This window comes from Stegostoma tigrinum, chromosome 10, assembly GCF_030684315.1.
Source record: "Stegostoma tigrinum isolate sSteTig4 chromosome 10, sSteTig4.hap1, whole genome shotgun sequence".
Classification (NCBI taxonomy): domain Eukaryota; kingdom Metazoa; phylum Chordata; class Chondrichthyes; order Orectolobiformes; family Stegostomatidae; genus Stegostoma; species Stegostoma tigrinum.
The window spans coordinates 13,393,332-13,418,127 of NC_081363.1; the positions used below are offsets into that span (position 1 = coordinate 13,393,332).

General features: G+C 45.0%; 1 protein-coding gene across 11 annotated transcripts in view; it reads right to left on the reverse strand.

The window, feature by feature from the left end:
- adck1 (aarF domain containing kinase 1) overlaps positions 1-24,796 on the reverse strand; it is a 531,577-nt gene that overhangs the window by 427,609 nt on the left and 79,172 nt on the right. Inside the window, exon 1 of one of the 11 annotated variants that reach the window (XM_059649014.1) lies at positions 9,854-9,933. The exons of the other annotated variants lie outside the window; for them this stretch is intronic. Coding sequence (XP_059504997.1) covers positions 9,854-9,877 — 24 coding nt within the window. The 5' untranslated portion in view covers positions 9,878-9,933. Of the gene's footprint in view, positions 1-9,853; positions 9,934-24,796 lie in introns of those variants that run through there. 11 annotated transcript variants of the gene reach the window in all.

Sequence of the window (24,796 nt, forward strand, 5' to 3'; positions counted from 1 at the left end):
CTGCAGCACAGTAAAAGAGAGAGAGAGAGAGAGAGAGAGAGAGAGAGAGAGGCTGGAGACAGCTGCCAAGCAGTCTACGAGAAGATAACTAATAGTGAGGCTTTTTTGAGGTTTTTTTTCCAAGTTGCAACAATAGGAGCAGCATGAGTGGGTGTGGTCAAGCTCCCTTAGATCCAGGGTTTTCAGTTAGCTTTCAGTATTTATTGCTCAGGTCCTGGCAGGTTTGGAAGGCATCTCTCCTGGCTGCTACACACTCTCTCTCTCTTTCTCTCTCTCTCTCTCTCTCTGTGAGCAGCTGCCGCACGTATCTGTATTTTGCTGATATGATTGCATGTGAGACGATCTGTTTTTATGAATTTGCCTTTTTGCCAAGGGTATGTTTTTGGGATGTTACTGTACTGGAACAGTTAATTAGTAAGAGTTACTGTATGTATTATTCTGCTAAGATTCCCAATAGAGTTAAGTTATTTCAAGCTCTTCTTTCTGTTCTGGTATTTTTACCCAGTGTTTGAATAAATTGCGTTTTGCCTAACATTGAGGAATTGAACCAACCAGAAACTCAACTGGACTCCCCATGTTAACACAGTGGCTACAAGAGCAGGCCAGAAGCTAGGAATACTGCTGTGAGTAGCTCACCTCCTGATTCCTCAAAGCCTGTCCACCATCTACAAGGCACAAGTCAGGAGTGTGATGGAATACTCCCCACTTGCCTGCTTGAGTGCAGCTCCAACAACACTCAAGAATCTGGACACTATCCAGGAAAAAGCAGCCCACTTGATTGGCACTATATCCACAACCATCCACCCCCTCCACCACCAACTTTCAGTAGCAGCAGTGTGTACTATCTACAAGATGCACTGCAGAAATTCACCAAAGATTCTCAGACAGCACCTTCCAAATCCACAACCACTTCCATCTAGAAGGGCTAGGGCAACAGACATATGGGAACACCAACATCTCCAAGTTTCCTCCAAGTCACTCACCATCCTGACTTGGAAATATATCTTTGTTCCTTCACTGTTGCTGGGTCAAGGTTCTGGAATTCCTTCCCTAATAGCATTGAGAGTCAACCTACAGCAGGAGGGCTGCAGCGGTTCAAGAAGGCAGCTCACCACCACCTTTTCAAGGGCAACTAGGGATAGGCAAGAAATGTTGGCTAGCCAGCAACACCTACATCCCACAAATGAACAGAGCGCATCTGGAACATAGCACCTGACACTTGCCTTTAAACTAAACTGTTATGTACAAATATTATATCCCTCAGCCACATAAGTGTTTGGGCCAGTATTAACCTACTGAGTTACATCAGAATGACATGCTTCAAATTATCTTAAATAAAATGACGTGTGTGATCCATATACCCTTATCAAATATGCTAGGATACAATGATGATGTCATGAGCATGCCTATTAAAGGTGTGTTGGACAGTTACATGATAACTTCAAACAGAGGAAGCACTCATCAGAAATACCCTAATTGAAACTCCAATCTATAAATCACTGTTTAGAATTGAATTTTCTCTTCCTAATATTTACAGGAATTAACTAGCTGCTAACACAACTGGCATAAAATACAATACGTTGGAAAAACCATATCATTTTATTTTCTGTGGTTTTCAATGTGTAATAAAACAGAAAAAGAACTTTTAAACAATGGACTGTGGAGGAAATTGCTGCACTTTATAAACAAGTTACTGAAACTCATCATGTGTGATGTTTACACTGCTGATCTACTCAAGAAGCCACTCATGAGAGGTACAGACAGGGTGGATAGCAAGAGGCTTTCTCTCAGAGTGGGAGACTCAATTACTAGGGGGTCACCATTTCAAGGTGAGAGGGGAAAAGTTTAAGGGAGATATGCGTGGAAGGTTCTTTACACAGAGGGTGGTGGATGCCTAGAACGTGTTGCCAGTGGAGGTGGTAGAGGCGGGCACGATAGCATCATTTAAGATGTATCTAGGCAGATACATGAATGGGCAGGGAGCAGAGGGATACAGATCCTTGGAAAATAGGTGACAAGTTTAGATGGAGGATCTGGATCGGTGTAGGTTTGGAGGGCCAAAGGGCATTTTCCTGTGCTGTAATTTTCTTTGTTCTTTGTTCTAAGAAGCAGAAGGAGATAGCAACCAATGGGACTACTCCAGGATATGTGTGCAGAATGAGATTTGGCTAGCAACAAGTAGTTGATTGGCTTGTGCAATTTAGACCAATTGTGGATGTTAAAGGTCATCTTGATGACAAATTTTGATTGATTCCTGGTCAGCTGAACATTTTGTGAGGATGAACGATACAGGAAGAAAGCCTTCAGACTGTTGGAAGTACAAATAATCTTGCTCTACCTGTGGTCCAAAGAAAATCATATATTTTCCACCAACAGTTTCTCTAAACTGTTGCCTCTATCTAGAATCTAAGAGATTTGCAGGTAGTGTATTAATCGCCCTGTGCATCCTTCGAAAAAATGAAATAACCTAGAGAAAGAAGAATGAAGTACAGAAAGTTCTAGCAAGCCACTTCAGGAGTCGTGGGACTTGAGAATCAGTACATGTTCCCAACATACAAGGCACAATATACCAGGCCCTCCTATCTTCAGCACAAGGACAGAAAAAATTTCTTGACCCTTATTTGTAACACATTGGTTAATGTGCAAACCAAAAAATCTTTAATCAGTATTTTAGATTGTTTATTTGAAACAATCTTTAAAATACCAAATAAAAGAATTGTATCTCAATTCATTACCATGGTACATGGATGTGAGTTTGCTCGCTGAGCTGGAAGGTTAGTTTTCAGACGTTTCATCACCTTTTTTTTTATTTGAAAAAATATACTTTATTCATAGAATGTACAAAAAATAAAACATTTATACATCTACCCAGTCATGCAAGCCACTCCGGGTTACCCAGGGGAGTACGTACACCAACTAAAGGAAAAAACAAAAGAGAAAAAAAAACAAAGCAAAGAAAACGCCCCGGCAGTCGTCACCCCGCACAGTCCCAGTTGGCCCCCTGACCAGTTGGGGAAGGCGCCAGCTGGGCCCAGTTACCAGATAGGGTTCTTTTTCCTATTCTGGACGAGGGGGTGCATACGGTGGGCTTTCCCCACCGCGCCTTGGCGGCGGCTGCCCCAAGCTTTAGCGCGTCCCTCAGCACGTAGTCCTGGACCTTGGAGTGCGCCAGTCTGCAACACTCGGTCGGGGTCAGTTCTTTCAGCTGGCAGACCAGCAAGTTGCGGGCAGACCAAAGAGCGTCTTTCATCGCATTGATGGTCCTCCAGGCGCAGTTGATGTTGGTCTCGGTGTGCGTCCCCGGAAACAGCCCGTAGAGCACGGAGTCCCGCGTCACGGAGCTGCTCGGGACGAACCTCGACAAATACCACTGCATCTCCCTCCAGACCTCCTGCGCATAGGCACACTCCAGAAGGAGGTGATCAACAGTCTCGGCCCCCCCGCAGTCACCTCAAGGGCAGCGTGCGGTGGCGCAGAGATTCCAGGCATGCGTAAAGGATCTCACTGGCAGAGCCCTTCTCACCGCCAGCCAAGCAATGTCCTTGTGCTTGTTTGAAAGTTCTGGCGATGAGGCATTCTGCCAAACAACTTTGGCAGTCTGCGTGGGGAACCACATGACAGGATCCACCCTCTCCTTTTCCCGAAGGGTCCCGAGGATACTACGTGCTGACCACTGCCTGACGGCCTCGTGGTCAAAGGTGTTTCCTTTCAAAAATTTCTCCACGAAGGACAGGTGGTACAGAACGGTCCAACTACTCGGAGCGTTCCGCGGCAACGAGGCCAGGCCCATCCTTCGCAACACCGGGGACAGGTAGAACCTCAGTAAGTAGTGACACTTGGTGTTTGCGTACTGAGGATCTACGCACAGCTTGATGCAGCCGCACACGAAGGTAGCCGTCAGGGCGCGGGTGGCGTTCGGTACGCCCTTTCCCCCATTTCCCAGGTCTTTGTACATGGTATCCCTGCGGACCCGGTCCATCCTCGACCCCCAAATGAAGTGGAAGATGGCCCGGGTGACTGCAGCGGCGCAGGTCCAGGGAATAGGCCAGGCCTGCGCCACATACAACAGTACCGAAAGCCCCTCGCACCTGACAACCAAGTTCTTACCCGCGATGGAGGGGGACTGGAGCATCCAGCTGCCCAGCTTCAGCTTCAATTTGGTGATACGCTCCTCCCAAGTCTTAGTGCACGCCCCAGCTCCACCAAACCAAACACCCAGCACCTTCAGGTAGTCTCTCCTGACGGTGAAGGGCATGAAGGAGCGGTCGTACCAGTTCCCGAAGAACATGACCTCGCTCTTACCCCTATTGACTTTGGCACCCGAGGCCAGTTCAAACTGACCGCAGATGTCCAATAGTCTACTCACCGACCGACGATCGGTGCAGAAGACGGCGACATCGTCCATGTAGAGGGAGGTCTTGACCTGAAGGCCTCCGCTGCCTGGGATAGTCACGCCCTTCAGGCTCACGTCCTTCCTGATGGAGGCGAAGGGCTCCACACAGCACACGAACAAGGCAGGAGAGAGCGGGCAGCCCTGCCTGACTCCAGATCTAACAGGAAAACTGTCTGATTCCCACCCGTTGATCGAGACTGCGCTAACGATGTTGGTGTAGAGCAGCCGGATCCAATTGCGGATGCCCTCCCCAAACCCCAATTTGGAGAGGACGTCCCTCATGTAAGCATGAGAGACCCTGTCGAAGGCCTTCTCCTGGTCCAGGCTGACGAGGCAGGTGTCCACCCGCCTGTCCTGTACGTAGGCGATCGTATCCCTGATGAGCGCGAGGCTCTCAGCGATCTTCCTGCCCGGCACAGCACAGGTTTGGTCAGGGGGAATCATTGACTCCAGGACAGACCTGACCCGGTTGGCTATGACCTTGGCCAGGATTTTGTAGTCCACGTTCAATAGTGAAATGGGACGCCAATTCTTAATTTCTTCCCTCTCCCCCTTCCTCTTGTAAATGAGGGTGATGATGCCCTTCCTCATGGGTTTGCACATTTCCCCTGCCCGAAGCGCACTATCGTACACCTCCAGCAGGTCCTGGCCGAACAGGCCCCACAGAGCGGAATACAGCTCGACCGGTAAGCCATCGCTTCCGGGAGTCCTATTCCTCCCCAAGGGCTTGAGGGCTCTGGTCAGCTCGTCCAGGGATATCAGCCGGTCCAGCCACTCCCTCGTGCCGTCATCTAAGACCTCCGTGATAGACGACAGGAACGACTCGGAGGCCGTGCTGTCCGTGGGCTTCGTGTCGTACAGTCCGGCATAGACGGATCTGCTGATCCTCAAAACGTCGGGCCGAGACGACGTCACCGAGCCGTCGTCCTCCTTCAGCCGGCTAAGCACAGAGCTCTCTTTGTGCACCTTCTGAAAGAAGAAACGCGAGCACGTCTCGTCCTGCTCCACGGAGCGGACCCTGGACCGGAAGATTATCCGGGAGGCCTCCGCGGCGAAGAGCGAGGCTTGCTGGCCCCTCACCTCGCGGAGGTCCTCCGTGACATCGACCCCCATCAACTGCAGAAGGAGCAGGTTCTGCGCCCTTTTCTGGAGTCACAACAGCTTTCCCCGCCTCTCTCTTGCCTTCTGAACACCCTTGAGGACAAAGAACCTCTTGATGTTCTCCTTCACCGTCTCCCACCAGTTGCCCGGAGACTCAAAGAGGGGTTTCACGGTTCTCCAACCAGCGCACTCCCTCTTAAGTTCCTCGACGTTCTCTGGGGTCAACAGAGTCGTGTTGAGCTTCCACGTCCCCTTGCCGGCCGGCTGGTTGTCCTGTAAATGACAGTCGACCAGCAGGAGGCAGTGGTCAGAGAAGAACACCGGCTCGACGCCGGTGGACCTGACCGAAAACGTCCGTGACACAAACAGGAAGTCTATCCTTCAGCGGATAGACCCGTCTGGCCGCGACCAGGTGTACCTCTGCTGCGCTCCGTCGGCAGGGGTGCTGAAGACGTCGGGCAGCTTGGCGTCCTTCACCGTGCCCATCAGGAATCTGGACGTGACGTCCAGTTGACTCCCCCCACCCGCTGTCCCCACGCCGGATCTTCCATCTGCATCAATGATGCAGTTGAAGTCTCCGCCTAGGATGACCAGCCCGGACGTAGCCATCAGGGGTGGAAGCCGCTGCAGGACGGCCAACCGCTCACTCCGTACCGCTGGGGCGTACACGTTGATCAGCTTCAGGGGAGCGTTCACATAGGTGATGTCAGCCACTAGGAGGCGCCCCCCTCACCACCTCCTGAACTTGAGAGATGATGAAGTCGCGCCCCCGCAACAGAATAGCCAGGCCCGAGGAGCGACAGTTGTTACCCCCCGACCAGACCGAAGGCCCACAGGTCCAGGCGCCGGACCACTTCCCATACCTGCCGAGGTGCGGTATCCCGCACTCCTGCAGAAACAGGAGGTCCGCCTCGATGGTGGTCAGGTCGGCCAACGTGGACACACATCTTGCGGTTGACTTGACGCTGCGCACATTAATGCTCGCAACTCGTACCCCCATTGTGGGCAGTGACCGCAGTACCCTCCCCAAGTCCAAGGTCCAGCCCCTCCATCTGTCCCTGCATGCCCATTGCCCGGGCTAACTGCTGGACGCTCTCCGGGCTCAGGAAACCGTCCGTGCTGCCTTCCGGGTGGCAACCCCCGTCAGGGGTGCGGAGGCAGGAGGGTCCGGCTCCAGGTCAGGCTGCGGACGCGCTGTTTCCTCCTTCCCGCCTGGAAGTTCCAGGGGGCCCTCCAGTGCTCCAGCGGCACTTGACTGGGTGTCGGAGGGAGCCTCAGGACACCTCCCGTCACCTGGAAGCAGGATGCTGCTTTCCTTTCCCCTCGAGATCTTTAACTTCTGCTTCGGGTGGGCCCTCTCCGAATCCCCCTCGTCAGAGGAGCTCTTATAGCCCCCCTGTAGCTGCCTCTTCCCGCCTGATGGTTGCAGTTCCTGAGCCCGTCGACGCACCTTCCTCCTTGCTTTCTGGACTGTTGTCCACTCCCCTGGGTCGCCTGTCGCCGCCCCCATCGACTCCGGGTTGTCGGGGGGGATCGGAGCCTGCAGGGGTGCTTTGCTGGCCTCGGGCCCATCCTGCGGGGCTGGGCCCTCCTGCACATCAGTGGGGTCCTTGCTGGGCCCTGGTGCCTTCCTCTCCTCCGGGTGGGCTGGCCCCGCATTTCCCCTGCCGGCGACCTGGGCGTAGGTGGTCCCCTGCCGCGGGCATGCCCTATAGAGGTGGCCCGCTTCCCCGCAAAGGTTGCAGCTTCTCTCTTGTGGGCAATCCTTTGCAAGGTGTCCCTCCTCCCTGCAGTTCCTGCAGATGGTGGCTTTGCAGTCGGCCGCCATGTGACCTGACCTACCACAGGCATGGCAGACTTTAGGTTGCCCTGCATAGGTCAGGTAGCCCCTGCTCCCGCCGATCGCGAAGCTGGACGGTGGGTGTACGACATTCCCGTCCGCGCCCATCCTCAGCGTCACCTTGACCTGCCTCTTACTCGTCCAGATGCCAAAGGGGTCCATGATGTCAGTTAGGTCCCCTTCCACCTTCATATACCTTCCGAGGAAGGTCAGGACATCAACTGCTGGCACATGCGGGTTGTACATATGTACAGTCACCATACGGCTCCTCTGTGCTGGCATCACAAACAGCGGGACAGCGGTCAATACAGAGAGGGGGCCCTCACCTCCTTTCTCCTTGAAAACCTCCAGGAAGCGCTCGCAAAGCTTGGCACTCCTGAAAGTCACGTCATAAAAACCTCCTCCAGGGAAATCCTGCAGGCAGTAAACATCCGCAGCAGCGAACCCACAACAGTCCAACAGGACCCTCTTCACGAAGAAGGTGCGGTCCACAGGTGCACCTTCATCCACCTTCTTTACAGAAACACGGATGGTGTTCCGGACCCCCTGACCTGGGGCACGAGCACTTGCCGCAGCCATCGTTGCAGGTTGGCTGCTCCCCTGAACCAGCATTAGGCCGAAGCCAGCATGAAGATCCACTGGTCGCAAGGGTGCACAGCCAACCCGACGTCCTCCTTTCACCTCCAAGACAGCACTCTTCCCCTCTCGGTCCACAAGGGAGTGGGTCTTTATTTTGTTCCAGATGTAAGCTGGTTCACTGAGCTTGCTGGTTTGTTCCCAGATGTTTTGTCACCATTCTAGGTAACATCAACAGTGAGCCTCCGACAAAGCGCTGGTGCTATGTCCCGCTTTCTATTTATCTGGTTAGGTTTCCTTGGGTTGGTGATGTCATTTCCTGTGTCACATCACCAACGCAGGAAATGACATCACCAACCCAGGGAAACCTAACCAGATAAATAGAAAGCAGGACATAACACCAGCGCTTCGTCGGAGGCTCACTGATGATGTTACCTAGAATAGTGACTAAACGTCTGAAAACTAACCTTCCAGCTCAGCGAGCAAACTCACATCCAGAGCCTCAACCTGAGCTACAAATCTTCTCAAAACTCGCTACCATGGTACATGTTGTGATTTTTTTTTAATGTCCACCATGATATCCACTAAATGGATTGTCAGCTCTGGTTAGACATATTTTTGGTGGTTTCGTTCCGTAACAGCCCTTAGTATTGCCAGGTAGTCAAAAAGCCTCTAAGCCTCACTTACAAAATTGTGACAATGTTGTAACTTTAAGAGATTATTTTGTCCTTTTTTTGGAGAGGTTATAAGGCAGAGGTAGTGAGCCAGCTACTGAAGACCACTTGAGTAAACAGCTCAGGAAGCCTTATGTTTTTTTTAAACAGCCTGAATAGGTGGCCAGCTCTCTCAGATCCAGATTTCTGGGTTTGGATTTTTCAGCAGCATCAGAAGTGTTGAGATCTCAACAGAGTTGGAAGTTTCAGTGAATATCTCCGAGCTACCACTCTCTCTGAATTATTTCTTGATTTTTTTTCCCTTCTGTATCCAAATTTTCCTTTTTATGGGATGCTATTATATTGGAACAATTAATTAGTAATAGTCATTGCATCTATTATTCTGTTAAGTTTTCCAATAGTTATTTGAAATTCCTCTTTCTTTGGTTGTACGTTAATTATGGCGTTTACATAAATTGTGTTTTGCTCAGTATCGAATAGTTTGACCAGTCACACTGTATCTTGAACAGACACTTCACATCTACCTGTAAAATAAGTAAAAGTCAGAGTCTAGGCTAACTTACTAAAATATTTTGGGGGGGTCTGGCTTGGTTCATAACGATATTTATAATCTTCAATTTCTAGCAAATCCAGGGCAGTCTAGAAGGATGGCAACCCTGACCCATCATTATTATTTGTGAATTAACGGACAAGTTAAGGTGAAGAAATTAACGGCAAAAGAACTGAAGGTGGCATTAAAAAACAATTGTTTTAATCTGTGAGTGGCGATGATCTGGAATGTGTTGCCCAGGATTATGGTCGAAGCAGATTCAATTGAGGTTTTCTAAAGGGAGTTGCATAATTAATTATCGAAAGATGAAAACAAAACCATGAAAAAAACCTAACCCTAACCCTAACCTTAACCCTGTCGCAGGTGGGATGAGGAAAACTGCTCACGGAGAGTCAACATGGAAATGACTGCTTGAAAGGCGTCCTTCTATCCAGTGCCCAACTAAGGATTGCTGCCGCGGATAAGATTGTCACAATGTATTCCATGACTCTCCATTGATACTACTCCATGAAATAAAATCCCTTTACAGATTCAACCATGTCATGATGTTTACAAACTAATTCATATGTCAGTCGGCACTTAACATATTGTAGACATGCCACATACAAATTTATATCTCGATTCCTTGTGAGGTATAAGAGTGCACAACACAACAGAATCCAAAATACAAGCCAATTTAAGAGAGAATGTGCAAAATGCAACTCCACATTGCAACAGACCTTACAGAAAAGCTTGATCCTCATCCAACATTCAGCAAAATCTTTAGCAAGGAACTAACGAGATCGTCGTAAAACATTGGTATTGATAACCAAGACTGAAGGTTTCGGCTGCCTGAAGGAAACTGGCAATTCATACTGACAGTTAAACTATTCTGTATTGGAAAATAGGCCCCACTTTTTATTAGAATTTAAGAAAGAGAAGACATTAATGCTCACTTCAGCAGCTTTGGTGTATATGTTTATGATGTTGTTCACAAGGTCATTATTAAAGCTTCATAAGCATGGAAACAACTTATACATGATGAGCTCAGCAATGTTTGGCTGGTTAATCTATAAATATACTTTGAATACTGATAAACACATAATTGTTTTGCCCATAAGGGATTAAGCTAGATCACACTATTTATTAAAAATATCCTGAAGGTTTTTACTGTCCAATTACGATCAGGTTCTGAAATTTTCTCCCCACAGCCACCATTGGTTGGATTATACTGTCGTGCTTTATACCAATCTAAACACCTGGGGGCATGATTGAGGTTGGGCAGGGGTAATGTAGTGATAATGTCACTAGAATGGCAATCCAGAACATCAGGCTAATGTTCTGGGGAGCATTGGTTTGAATTCGACTTTAGCATTTAAAATAAAATATAATTTTATAAATAAAATAATAAAAATGGCGACCATATAACCACTGCTGATTGTCATTAAAAATCCATCTAGTTCTCTGATGTCTTTTAGGGGAGAAATTCTGCTGTCCTTACCTAGTCTTGTGGTACATGACCCCAGCCCAAAAGCAATATCATTGACCTTATAGGGGTTTGTAAAATCATGAACAGCATGGATAGGGTGAATAGGCAAGGTCTTTTGCCTAGGGTGGGGGAGTTCAAAACTAGAGGGATAGGTTTACGGTGAGAGGGGAAAGATGTAAAAGGAATCTAAGGGACAACTTTTTCATGCAAAGAGTGGTGCATGGAAGAAACAGACTTCTGAACATTTTAACTTTATTCTTTTAGTTTTCTAGTTTATATTAAGAAGGACTTTAATGTTAACTATATATATAATATATAATAACTTTCTCTGTAGCTGCCAGAGGAAGTGGCGGAGGCTGATACAATTGCAACATTTAAAAGGCATCTCGATGGGCACAAGAACTGGAAGGTTTTAGAGGGATATGGGCCAAATGCCGGCAAATCCGACTAGATTAATTTAGGATATCTGGTTGGCACGGACGAGTTGGGCCAAAGGGTCTGTTTCCATGGTGTATGACTTTATGACTGTTAACTGTCCTTTCGACAATTAAGGATGGGAAATATATGCTGTTCTAAGACCAACTACATTACAGAAAGTTATGAACACAGTTCATCCATCACAGTTGTGTCCTATATGAAAACCAGCCTTCCTCCCATTGACTGCATCTACACCTCCTGCTGTCTCAAGAAAGCAGCCAACATCATCAAAATCTCCTCCCACCTCAGTTATACTCTCTTCCATCGGGCAGAAGATAGAAAAGTTTGAAAACATGTAGCAACCAATTCAAGAACAGCTTTTTCCCTGCTGTTATCAGATTTATAAATGGGCCTCTGATATATTAGAATTAATTTTTCTCTGCACCTTCTCCATAGCTGTAACACTATATTCGGCATTCTGTTCTATTACCCTGATGTACTTATGTAAGGTATGATTTGTCTGGTTAGCACGGCAACCAATACTTTTCACTGAGTCTCAGTACATTGACAATAATAAATCAAATCAAATCAATAAAAAAATGCTGTTCCAAAGTTTAATTCTGACTTCTTCTCCCAGAGCTGTACTGATTTTGGTTCACATCACATCCTCAGTCCTACTGAGGACCTCTTTCCCAATCGAAGAAGTCCAACAATGCACTCATAAATCCAGATACTGTTACTGCTTGAACTTGCCCTCACATCTCTGGCTCCTACAATATGCACATGAGACCCAATCAAAAAGGGTGATGTATGGACTCCACTTCAAACCTGTTTGCCTGGGTCACACAGGACTCTGCCATATTGATCACTCAAGAGAGTGGGCTACTTCCAATGCAACATGATCAAAGTGCATTGCTGATATCCGTCTGAGAATCATATGACAAACTGTACTGTGAATGCACGAACAGATTTGTGCACTCTCTCGGCCCGGTCTCGGCCCAGTCTCTCGGCACAACCCAATGGCAGTGTCTTGGTGCGTGTGGGTCCTGCCCATGCGTGTTCCAAGGCAGTAGGTGGTGATGGGAGGGTGTCAGCTTCAGCTGCAGGAGCAATGTCATCTCAGCCCAACGCAGAAAGAGTGAATGGTGAGGGAGGTCCCTGGTATCTGCAGTCGTGGTGTCAAGAACAGGTAACTAAGTCTTGCAGAGAGTGAGCTAAGCAGAGAACTCATCAGAGACTGTAGAACATTTTAACTTTATTCTTTTAGTTTTCTACTTTATATTAAGAAGGACTTTAATGTTAACTATTACCTTATTTCTTTATTTTTCTACTCATTCTATGACGGCAATGCTTAATTTTCACATGCATGAGAAAATGGTGCTGATTGGTCAGCAAGTTGCTTGCTATTGATCATGGCATTACGAGGGGAATGTACTTGGGAATTATTATTCCTCACACTTTAACTTAATTCAAAAGAGATGAAAAGCCCAAGTGGGTTAGGGTTGCTCTTGCCTGCAGATAAACACCCTTAGATATGAACACCCCAATTTCCTAAGTACATGAGGAAGTGGCCCTAAAAATAGTAGATATATTGGTGGTCATCTTCCAAGATTCTTTAGGCTCTGGAGCAATTCCTACAGCCTAAAGAATAGTAATCCCTCTATTTAAAAATTGAGGCAGAGGGAAAACAGGGAATTATAGACCAGTGAGTCTTGAATTGAGTTGAATTAAATAATTTTGAATTGAATGTTTTATTGTCATTTGTACTTCACAAATAAATCCAGTGAGCAGTGTAACATATCACCACTCCACAAGGCTGGCAGCAGTCATGCAGAAGATGCGAGTCTTTTATCAGAGGTTTTAGAGCTTGGCACATACTGTGTTAGTTAATCCTTTAACATCTCTAATACTTTTATCAAACACAATTTCCCACTCATAGATCCATGCTGATCTATCTAATCCCATCGATTTGCTAACTCACTCTCAAGTTTATTGGAAGAGTGATTTGAATATGTCATAACAGATAGAGCGGTGAATCTGCAACCTCAATAGTGACAGTGGTAGAATCAGACACAGTCAGCATTGATTAACAAAAGGGAAACTAGGCTTGAAAAATCTGCAGGAATTCTCAAGAATGTAGAGTTGATCAGGTGAGCCAATGGATGTAATTTATTTAGACTTTCAGAAGGCTTTTAACAAAGTCCGACATAAGGGATTAATGTGTAAAATTAAAGCATGTGGGATGGGGGGTAGTGTATTGAAATGTAAGGGGACCCCAGCTATTCACAATATATGTTCATGATTTAGATGTAATATCTAAAAATTTGCAGATGATACAAAGCTGGGTAGAAGGGTGAGCTGTGAGGAGGACTGAGAGATGTTGCAGTGTGATTTGTACAGGCTCAGTGAGGGGGCAGATACATTGTAATGTGGATAAACCGGATGTTATCTATCTTGGTAGCAAAAATAGGACACCATGACTTGAATGGCTATAAACTAAGTGACAGGAATGTTCAACAGGACCTGGGTGCCCTTGGGCTCAAATCGCTGAAAGTTGGCATGCAAGCACAGCAGGTCGTTAAGCAGGAATGCTGTATGTTAGCCTTCATAGCGAGGAGAATTGAGTACAGGAGCAAGGGTATCTTAATCCAATTATACAGGGTATTAGTGAGGCCACACCTGGAGCATGGTGTGTAATCATGGTCTCGTTATCTGAGCTATAGAGGGATTGCAGCGAATGTTTACGAGACACATTGCTGGGATGTCAGTACTGATGTCTGAGTAGATAGATGTGGAGGTGCCAGTGTTGGACTGGGTAGGCTAAGTCAGAAGTCACACAACACCAGGTTAGAAATAAACCTGTTGGACCATAACCTGGTGTCATGTGATTTTTGGATAACACAGCAGGCCAAGCAGGAGATGGGGAGAAATTTCTTGTCCACTATCACAGGAAGTGGGCAAGGCCAAAACATTTTCAAAAAGGAGGTAAATATAGCTCTAGTGGCTAAAGGGATCAAGGGATATGGGGAAAGGCAGGATTCAGGTACTGATCTCAATGATCAACCATATGTGGAATGGTTAAGAACTCTGCATCAGTATTCAATGGCATTTAGAAGGATGAGGGGGTATTATCACTGAGTCATAGAGATGTACAGCATGGAAACTGACCCTTCAGTCCAACTGGTCTATGCTAACCAGATATCCTAAATTAATCTAGTCCCATTTGCCAGTATTTAGGCCATTTCTCTCTAAACCCTTCCTATTCATGTACCCATCTAGATGCCTTTTAAATGATTATTATTGTACCAGCCTCCACCACTTTCCCTGGCAGCTTATTTCATACACGCACCACCCTCTGCATGAAACTGTTGCCCCTCAGGTCTTTTTTTAAATCTTTCTCCTCTCACCTTAAACCTATGCCCTCATAGTTCTGGACTCCTCCACCCCAGGGAAAAGATGTTGCCTATTTACCCCACCCAAGTCCCTCATGATTTAATAAACCTCTATCAGGTCACTCCTCAGCCTCCAAAGCTCCAGGGAATATAGCCCCAGCCTGTTCAGCCTTTGCTACAGCTCAAACCCTCCAACCCTAGCAACATCCTTGTAAGTTTTTTCTGAACCCTTTCAAGTTTCATAACATCCTTCCTAGAGCAGAGACCAGAATCGTACACAGACCAGAACTGCATGTAGTATTCCAAAAGTTGCCTAACCAATGTCCTGTACAACTGCAACAAAATTTCCCAATTCCTATACTCAATGCACTGACCAATAAAGGCAAGCTTACCAAATCCCTTCTTCACTATCCTATGTACCTGTGACTCCACTTTCAAGGGACTACGAACCTGCACTCCCTAGGACCTTACCATTAAGTATATAAGTCCTGCCCTGACTTGCCTTTCCAAAATGCAGCACATCACATTTATCTAAAATAAACTCCATCTGCCACTCCCCAGCTCAGTGGTCCATCTGATCAAGATCCCGTTGTACTCCGAGGTAACCTTCACTGTCAACTACACCTCTAATTTTGGTATCACCTGCAAACTTATTCACCATACTTCCTATATTCATTTCTATACTCATTCAAATCATTTATAAAAATGACAAAAAGCAGTGGACCATCACCGTTCCTCATGGCACAGCGCTGGTCACAGGCCTCCAGTCTGAAAAGCAATCTTCCACCACCACCCTCTTGTCATCTAGCTTTGAGCCAGTTCTGTATCTAAATAGCTAGTTCTCCTTGTATTCCATGTCATCTAACCTTACTAACCAGTCTACCATTAAGAACCCTGTCGAATGCCTTTCTGAACTCCACATAGATCACATCCGCTGCTATGCCCTCATCAATCCTCTTTGTTATCTTCAAAAAAAACCTATTGAAATCTGATTGAAATTTATAGAATACTGTGGGACCTGGATAGATCTGACACGAACAAGACGTTTCCACTAGTAGGAGAGGCAGCCTCAGAGTGAGGGTGTGACTCTTTAGAACTGAGGCAAGGAGGAGTTCTTCAGTCAGAGGGTGGTAAATCTGTGAGACTCATTGCCACAGAGGGCGGTGGAGGGCAGGTCATCAAGTGTGTTTCACACAGAGATAGATAGGTTCTTGATTAGTGAGGGGTCAAGGGTTATGGCGAGAAGGCAAGAGAATGGGATTGAGAAACGTATCAGCCAGGATTGAATGGCAGAGGAGACTTGATGGGCTAAATGGTCTAATTCGGCTCCTATCTCTTATGGTCTTATGCTCTACCTTCTATGTTTCTATGAGCAGAAATACACCTCTAGGCCCCTTGAGAATGTTTCACCATTCTATAAAAGATTGTGGCTGAACTGATTACTTCACCTTACCACCTACCCCGATAGTCTTTCATTTCTACTGTTTATCACAGGTCGACCTGTCTCTGCCATAGAAATATTCATGACTCTACTTTCACTATCTTTTGAAGAAGAGAGATCCAAAGTGTCACTACCCAGCATGAAAAAAAATTCTCCTTATCTCTACCTTAAATGAATGATCCTTTATTTTTGAACACAGGTTCCTGTGGAGGTTCATACAGCTTCTAGTGATTATTAGTGAGTTACTTTACAAGTCTAACTGATCATTCATAGTGCACAACAGATTGTTCAGACGGTGCTGTCCAATCGCAGAATCACATCTCAAGTTCTGAGTTACCAAGGCCTTAAACCCGCTTATGAGCCTCACAGTCAGCAATGATCTGATCATTATGCCACAAGATAGTGATAGTTTAATGGACCAAATTACTTGTCAAACAATCAGAACACTTTCTCTCATGCAGTGTAATTTATTGGTCCCTTTGAAATTTGACATTCTTGCGTCTCTCCTGATGAGTGCAAAAGTAAAAGCTGAGACATTGTGTCTCTTTTCTTAGCAATAGTCAAGTTCTGTAGAGCAAAGTGACTATTTGATAAGGAAAAACTTAAATTTCCATGGCACAGTTCAACTGTTGGTGAGAGGCAAATATTGGCCAAAAGACTGGGGAGAACATGAAACAAAAGCAGGAATTTCTGGAGAAACTCAGCAGGTCCAACAGCATCTGTGGATAGAGAAAGCAGAGTTAATGTTTTGGGTTCAGTGACCCTTCTTCAGAATACTGGTCCTGAAATGTTAACTCTGCTTTGTCTGTCCACAGATACTGCCAGACCTGCTGAGTTTCTCCAGCAATTCCTGTTTGTGTTTCAAACTTCGAGCATCTGCAGTTCTTTATTATTTTTTGACTGGGAAGAACATCCATTCCCTCCTTTGTAAGATGACATTGATACAAATTGAACTGGCAAATAGACCCCCAACTGAATAGTTTACCCAAAAGACAGCAGCCCTGACAATGCAGTACTGATTTCAACTATCATCTCCTTCAACTTCTTCGCATGCCAACGCGTGCACACACACACACCAAAAAATTCTCAACTCCAAATTTCACTTTCTCACTTCTAAACCTCAACTCCAAGCTCCAGGTCCTGATGCTACAAACGTGGATACACTACATATGGACAAAAATAAGCAGAAAAAGTGTATTTAAGCAGTTTGAGTTCTTTCAATAAGCTTTGGCTATGAAGTAAACTTTTCCTAACATAATTTTCTTGTCCACTGAGGTCTATTTTTTCAAATGATGTGATGTTAAGATTGACAGAGATGTCACTTGCAACAACACCAATCTACAAAATAAAATTGCCATTTACAGAGTTGCTGTACCTCAGGTGGTGAATCACTCACTGCGTCAAATTTAATCTGTTAAATATACTATATAGTGCCAATCAAATCCCAGTTGGATATCACCATGTCAAAACTCCAAGCCAACCTGTTAAGCTTGTTTCACACCCACCAACAGGTTAAGGCTTTATTTTCTCTACCTAATTTTTCATTTTATTATTCTTTGCTGAATGCGCACTTTTCTGGCAACATTTATTGACCATCCCCGATTACCCCAGATAAGATGGTAGTGAGCTTCCTTCTTGAATCTCTGCACCCTAACATAGGGTGTTAGGGCACCCACAGTGCTGTTGGAGAGGGAGTGCCAAGGTTTTGACCCAGTGACGACGAGGAAATGGTCAATATAATTCCAAGTCAGGGTGGTAGCTGGCTCGGAGGGGTACTTGCAGGTGGTGGTGTATCTGTTCTTGCCCGCCTAGGTGGTACAGATCACTCGTTTGCAGGGAGCTGTCAAAGAAAGCTTGGTGAGTTACTGCAGCTCATTTTGTAGGCTCCTATTGGATGGTGTAAGTGATGAATGCTTAAGACGTCATATCTAAAAGTGCCACTCCATCCTGGATAGCGTCACGCTTCCGGAATGTCGTTGGAGCTGCACTCATCCAGGCAAATGGGGAACATTCCATCACACTCCTGACTTGTAGCACTCAGATCTGGTTTGATGTAATGCTGGAGTTTTCAATTTTATGTGCTTGTCAGCTCTGCCACATAATGATCTGACCATTCGCATACACAACACTGCTTGAGCCATTTAAAACACCAAATAGATGCTTCATTACTCAAGCAGATTAATCGTGACCATTGACACATTTTTCTTTTCCAATATTTTCATGAATAATAAGATGCATTCATACAAAAAAGACTCTTTATTGAAATACCTTTACAATATTTCTCCTGGAATTTCTCATAAAGATTCATCTCCACAACAGTATCAACTCCTGGACAATTCTTGAAGGTTGACAACCTTATGTCACTCCATCCATACACATCATTGTGGCCTTGCTCATATCACTGATCTCACCCAGAGTCAACACTACTAACAAGGGAGTTAATATCCATCCACTTCAAGTGCATGTTGACTGTAATCAGCAGAGCATACTCCATTAACCCAGCAAACTACAAATGCAGCTGCTCTGATTCCTGCTGTCAAGGAAATCAAGAGTTGAAAGAACATCACCTCAATATCATGTACCACCTTGCCTTTGACTAAAGCTCAGCATTCCCTACACTGGGAGAAACTCAACCCAATTGGATCAAAAGGACAGGCCATGTGGTATCTTGTAATAGCTGAGTATTTTGTTACACTGCCCCCTCTGTTGAGGAGGTATAAATTGAGATGTTCAATACTGGCTGACCACAAGTAAACATGTGTTGGTCTTAGTGAGGTACGCAACAGCCCAGCGAAACCTTTTCATGGAAACTGGTGATGGCCAATAAATGCTGTTATGTCACCATGGCTTAGCTCCTGAGAGCCTAAAAACTACTGGACTACCAGCAGAGGACTTTCCTTAACCTCACTTGCAGCAGGAGTAGTTGGGTAATTTTGATCAGGCCTAGGAATTGACATGTCTCTGTAGCCCCTCAGCATTGATGATACCTATTATTTCAGTCATAAGTAAAGCATCCACACTGGACTATTCCTGTGCTCTCTAACCTTCACTCTCTGTAAACTTCAGCTTACCAAACTCTGCTGGCCATACCCTAACTTGAGCTAAGACCCACTCACTCACCCATCATCCCTAGATTTGTTGACATGCATTAGAACATAGAACAGCACAGCACAGTACAGGCTCTTTAGCCCACTCTGTTGTGCTGAACATTTCCCCTAATCCTAAAATCTATCTAACCTCCACCCCTACCTTATACAATCATCCATATGCCTATCTAATAGCTGCATAAATGACCCTAATGAGGCTGACTCTACTACCCTCTCCGGCAATGCATTCCACGCCCCGTCCACTCTGAGTAAAGAACCTACCTCTAACATCTCACCTATATCTACCTCCACTCACTTTAAAACTATGCCCCTTCGTAATAGCTACCTCCACCCTACGAAAAAGTCTCTGGCTGTCCACTCTATCTATACCTCTGATTATCCTGTACACCTCTATGAAGTCACCTCTCATCCTTCGTCATTCTAAAGACAAAAGCCCTAGCTCTCTCAACCTTTCCTCGTAAGACCTTCCCTGCATTCCAGGCAATATCCTGGCAAATCTCCTCTGCATCTTTTCCAAAGCTTCCTCATCTTTCCTGCAATGAGGCAACCAGAACTGGACTCAATACTCCAGGTGTGGCCGAACCAGGCTTTTGTATAGCTGGAGCATAGCTTCACAGCTCTTGAACTCAATCCCTCTATTAATGAAAAACAGCCCACCATATGCCTTCTTTACAACTCTATCCACCAGGGTGGCTGCTCTCAGGTAACTGTGAACGTGAACCCCGAGACCCCTCTGCTCCTCCACACTGTCAAGAATCTGTCTGTTTAACCCTCACACTTTTCAGGGTTAAACTCCATTTTCCACTTCTCAGCTCAGCTCTGCATTCTATCAATGTGTCTTTGTAGCCTAGAACTGTCCTCCGCACCGACCACAACGTGACCCACCTTCATATTGTGCATGAACTTGCTAATACACCTTTCCACTCCTTCATCTAAATCATTTAAAACAATCACAAATAGAAGAGAACATGGAACAGATCCATGTGGTACGCCACTTGTAACTGAGCACCATGTTGAATATTTTCCATCCACTACCACCCTTTGTCTTCTAAGGGTCAGCCAATTTAAATCCAATCTGCCACATTTCCCCTATCACATGCCTCATTACCTGCTGCATGAGCCTACCATGGGCCCTGGATAGCCCTTCCCACCCACAACTCCCCTCAAATGATTACAATTTAAAACTTGCACGTGAAATTCCAATTCTCATATTTAATGCTCCAAAAGAAGAATCTTTGGATTTGAAACATTAACTCGGTCTCTCTCTCCACTGATGCTGCCAGATCTGCTGAGCTTCACCAGCACTTTGCTTCTTTTTATAATTTACACCATTATATTTAAATCACTTCATGGGGTCATTCCTTCTGAACTCTCTAAACTCATCCAGGCTGCAAACTGCCCCCTCGCGGTCACATTCTTTGCCCCCACCATTGATACAGGCACCTTGCCATGGCTCTCAAAACTGCCTTCACTTCCTTTAAGGCATGATCTATAAGCACACCAACTTTTGGTTCCCTTCTTAATTTTGTTCAATTTGGTCTGATTAGGCCTGTGTGAGGTGCCATGGGACCGTTCATTGACACTAAAAACAAATTGGTTAATACCTGTACAGGTGCAATAGTGCCAGATAACTATTGACCAAAGGTACCAGAGTCTCAACATCTTAGAAAGTTGCATGAAAAAGGACTTCTTGTCATAAACAAAAATGTTCTTAAATAACAAAGCAATAAAGAGTTTGATGGTGAGAGACTTGATGCTGCAACTGCTAACACTGGTGAAGAGATTTCACACGATCGACACTGCAAACTTAAATGACAGATGTGTCATTTTGAATCTAATTCCTGTGAGCATCTTCTGTCCCATCCTGACAAAGCATTACTGCAAGGGTTTCTATTTTTATTTGGTTTCTCTGACGGATGGTAGTAGTGCGATAAGGACTGTGACACCAGAGAATAGGCCAAAGCAATGACACACCAGGCATGTGAGGGATCCGTGGCCATTCAATTTCTTAGTGTTCACAACATCTTTTCACAAGCTACGTGTGTTAGAAGTTAGGGTGGGGGATGATTCAGGAAATATTGTGGACTTTGCTGCAAAAGCATTTTGTCAGGTAATAATACATATATAGTCCTTAGTTGTACTGAAGTTAAACAATGATGGCAAACGTGTTTCTCTCAAATTCATCAGGACAAATACAAGAATGCCAAATTCTGAATGATCACAGCAATTTACACTTCAAGATAAAAGGAGTAAGCAAGTCTACTCTGATTGGCCTTGGCATTGGATGGAGAAAGTGACAGATTGTTTCTCAATCTTGCGTACTTTAAATTTTGACACAAAGCTTGAACATATTCCTCATATTCCTAAATGTATAGCGCTTTTAGCAAGCATAAATAAATCATGTTACAAGTTCAACAGATTATCTTAAATTGGCTACTATTACAGCCATTAGTACACTCCAGATTGTTCAGTAAGTGTCGCCCAATCACACCTGAAAATAGGGCTTTCAACTTCTAGGCCCAAAAGGTCAGCTTTTGTGCTCCTGAGATGCTGCTGGGCCTGCTGTGTTCATCCAGCTCCACATTTTGTTATCTTGGATTCTCCAGTATCTGCAGTTCCCATCATCTCTGATTTCAACTAATAACACCTTTTTTCTGCCATAGTAAATATTATTCTGATCATTTGAAATTTGGCATTTGTCCGGATGAGTACAGTAGCTTTGGCTATCTGCATCTCTTTAGCAATATGTAAAGTTGTAGGTAGGTGGTAGCGGCGATCAGGCTGGAAGCTAATTAATGGATTCAGACATGGAAAATGGATACTCAGCGGTGTGATACAGGCTTCAATATAATCAAGAGGTTTAGCTGAACTTTCTGGATCAGATTTCTGCAATAACTCCTGCTTTGTAAGCATTCTTTGTACGACATATGTAATTCATATGAAAGATTTTTTCAGCATTTTGGTATGCAGTTCAATGTTAGTCATAGATCCACTGTCTTGCATTACCACAGTAGAGTGATATTCACACTGACATTGCTGGTCAGGAAAAAAATTATGAAAAGAGATAATTTGACACTGATTGTCAGGAATATAATGGCCATATGTAATAACACTGTTGAAAAGAAAATGCATGAAACAGTTGTATTAATCACTAATACACAACGACAACCCTTTAACAACTGTTTTGAACACATAATACAGAACAGGTCTCAGGAGAAAGAACTAACTTTATCATGAAAGGGTTTGACAGGGTAGGCAGGGAGAAAAATCATTTCACTTTTGAGGGAGACCGAAATTCAATGTGCGGAACACAGTAAGTCCAACAAAGGAATTCAACAGTAACTTCCTTGTCCAGAATGTGAAACTGATTACCATAAGGAGTAGGTGAGGCAAACAGCATTGATGTATTAAAGAGGAAACTGGAAAAGCATGAACGCGAAACAAACAGAACGATACAACAATGGAGTGATTAAGAGAAATGAGAGGTTCTTGTGCAAATAACACTGGCATGGATTGGTTGGACCAGTTTTGTTTTGAAGATTCAATGTCGCCCAGTATAAAATCACCGCTCACCTTTCTTTCCCATTCTAATCAGCAGTTTCCAGACCAAAAGCTAAATGTTGGGCCAAAGTGTCTGTTTCCAAGCTGTATGACTCCATCACTATGCTGGAATTATAAAACAGAAAACCTTGGAAATACTCAGCAGACAGACAGAGAGAATTCACATTTCAGATCAATGGCCCCTGTGATGAAAGTTGACTCTTGTTTTTCTCCAGGGGTGCTGCCTAACCTCCTGGGTATTGCTGGCAATTTCTGTTGCTATTTCATCTTGGGGCCAGGTGATGACGTTAATGTATCTGCCACCACTCTCAGCACCCCCGTACCCCAACCCCCAACACCCTCATTTCCAATGGTCCTCCATGATCCACTTACATGGAGTTTTCTGGTCAGTGTGTACAATGTCACTGCATGTCATAGCAGTTGGTTTACCGGAACTAGTAGAGGCAGCAGCTAAAGGAATGTTACATATGCCTGTGCAGCAGCCCAATAGGACAACATCTGTCACTCAGTGGGTAGCACTTCCATCTTAGTCCGAAGGTTATAGTTTCAACTGCTACTCTAGGCCCTCAGGCACCAAATCAAGGCGAACAACCTGGTGAATACTGAAAGAGCACTGCACTGGCAGAGTTGTCTTTCGGATGTGACATTAAACAGATTTTCTGCCTTCCCTCTCAAGTGAATACAAAATAAATCGTACAACAACACTTAGAAGGAGCATGGGAGAATTTTTAACACTCAATCCACAGCATACTAAAAAAATCTGATTGTTCACTATTTGTGCAATTTTGCTGTGCATTACTGCTTGCAGAATTATGCCATGCACAGATTGGCTTCTAGGTGGGCTGTGATATAGCCGTGAACACATTATGATGTACTTCATGTGTTTTACAAATTTTAGATTTAGATTTATTTATTATTTACTTCGTCAACACATGTACTAAGTATAGGAATACATAAATACAGCAAAAAGTGCACAAAGTCACCCAAAGTCACTTGGTTACAAACACCAGAATTAACATATTTAACAGAGCCAAAAAGTAAGCAAGAGAAAAAGAAAAGTCCAAATGTCAGAGTTCTAAGTCCCATCTCCACAATGGTGCAGGCACTGCTCAATCGCTCGGACACCCAGGTGGCTGCCACCATCATGTGAAAGGCCCACTCTCACTGCCGACTGCCTCACCATTGAACCGGCCCATTCTTGATCCACTGCCATCACTCCGGTCCATGCTCGATCCACTGTCACTGCAGGACACAGCCTGCACGTTCGGCTCCTGCGATGCAGTTCCCAGTCACAACTCAACTCCTCAGGTAGGTAGTTAAAGGTGGGGGGGCGGTGGGAGGAGGGAATAGAATTACTGCAGGGAGAAGAGGAGAAAAAGAAAGGAAAGAGAAAGGGAACTGGCGAGCAGAGTGGAACTCCAAATGCAGTGACTTACACTGCTGCCAAAAACACCTCAGGACATTTGTGGTCATGAAAGATGCTATATATATCCAGGCCTTTATTTCTAACCCAGGATTGAAAATGACTGTCCAGAGGAGTTCCTTTGGTGTAATGCAGTGGTATAAAATGTGCAGCTAGACAAACATTAAGCACTGCAGTGGTTTGGCAAAAGGTCCATGTAATCCACTCTCGAATAGTTCCCACCAGTTTGCTGAGCACAGTTCTAGCTCAATTCATGCTACACTTCAGGATTTCCTGATCACGTTGCCACAGAAAGAACAGAGGTATGTCTTAAATTAGAATTGTTTCACTTCAGATAAAGAGTCAGGTCTCACAAGAAAAAGGTCACTCATCATAAACCTGTTAGAGACTGAGGCAGCTGGCAGGGAAAAGCTGTGAGGTTGTCAAGACAAAAGTCATGTGGTGTATTTCTTCCAAATTGTTCTTTGTGAAGTTCAAAGAAAACAAGTTTGAAATGAACTGTCATTCTGTATCTTCAGTCATTATCTGATAAATGAAGCAGCTTTACAATGCCAAGTCTAATGAAAGGTCATCGACCAAAAACATTAACACTGATTTTCCGCTGCCTGACTTGTTGAGTACTGCCAGCAATTTATTTTTCTACTTAACAAAGTAGTACCTGACCTCATTATACTGTCTATTTTAAGCGATGCAACATGATTGCTAGCCCAGCTCATGATGGGCTTTTCAGGTTAATGCTTGAGCCACTCAATGGTTCCTAGGTCCTGCCCATCTACGAGATCATAGCTGATTCATATCCAAAGATTACCAACATTCCTGAATCCCAGAGACTGTGTCAGGTTTACAATAATTT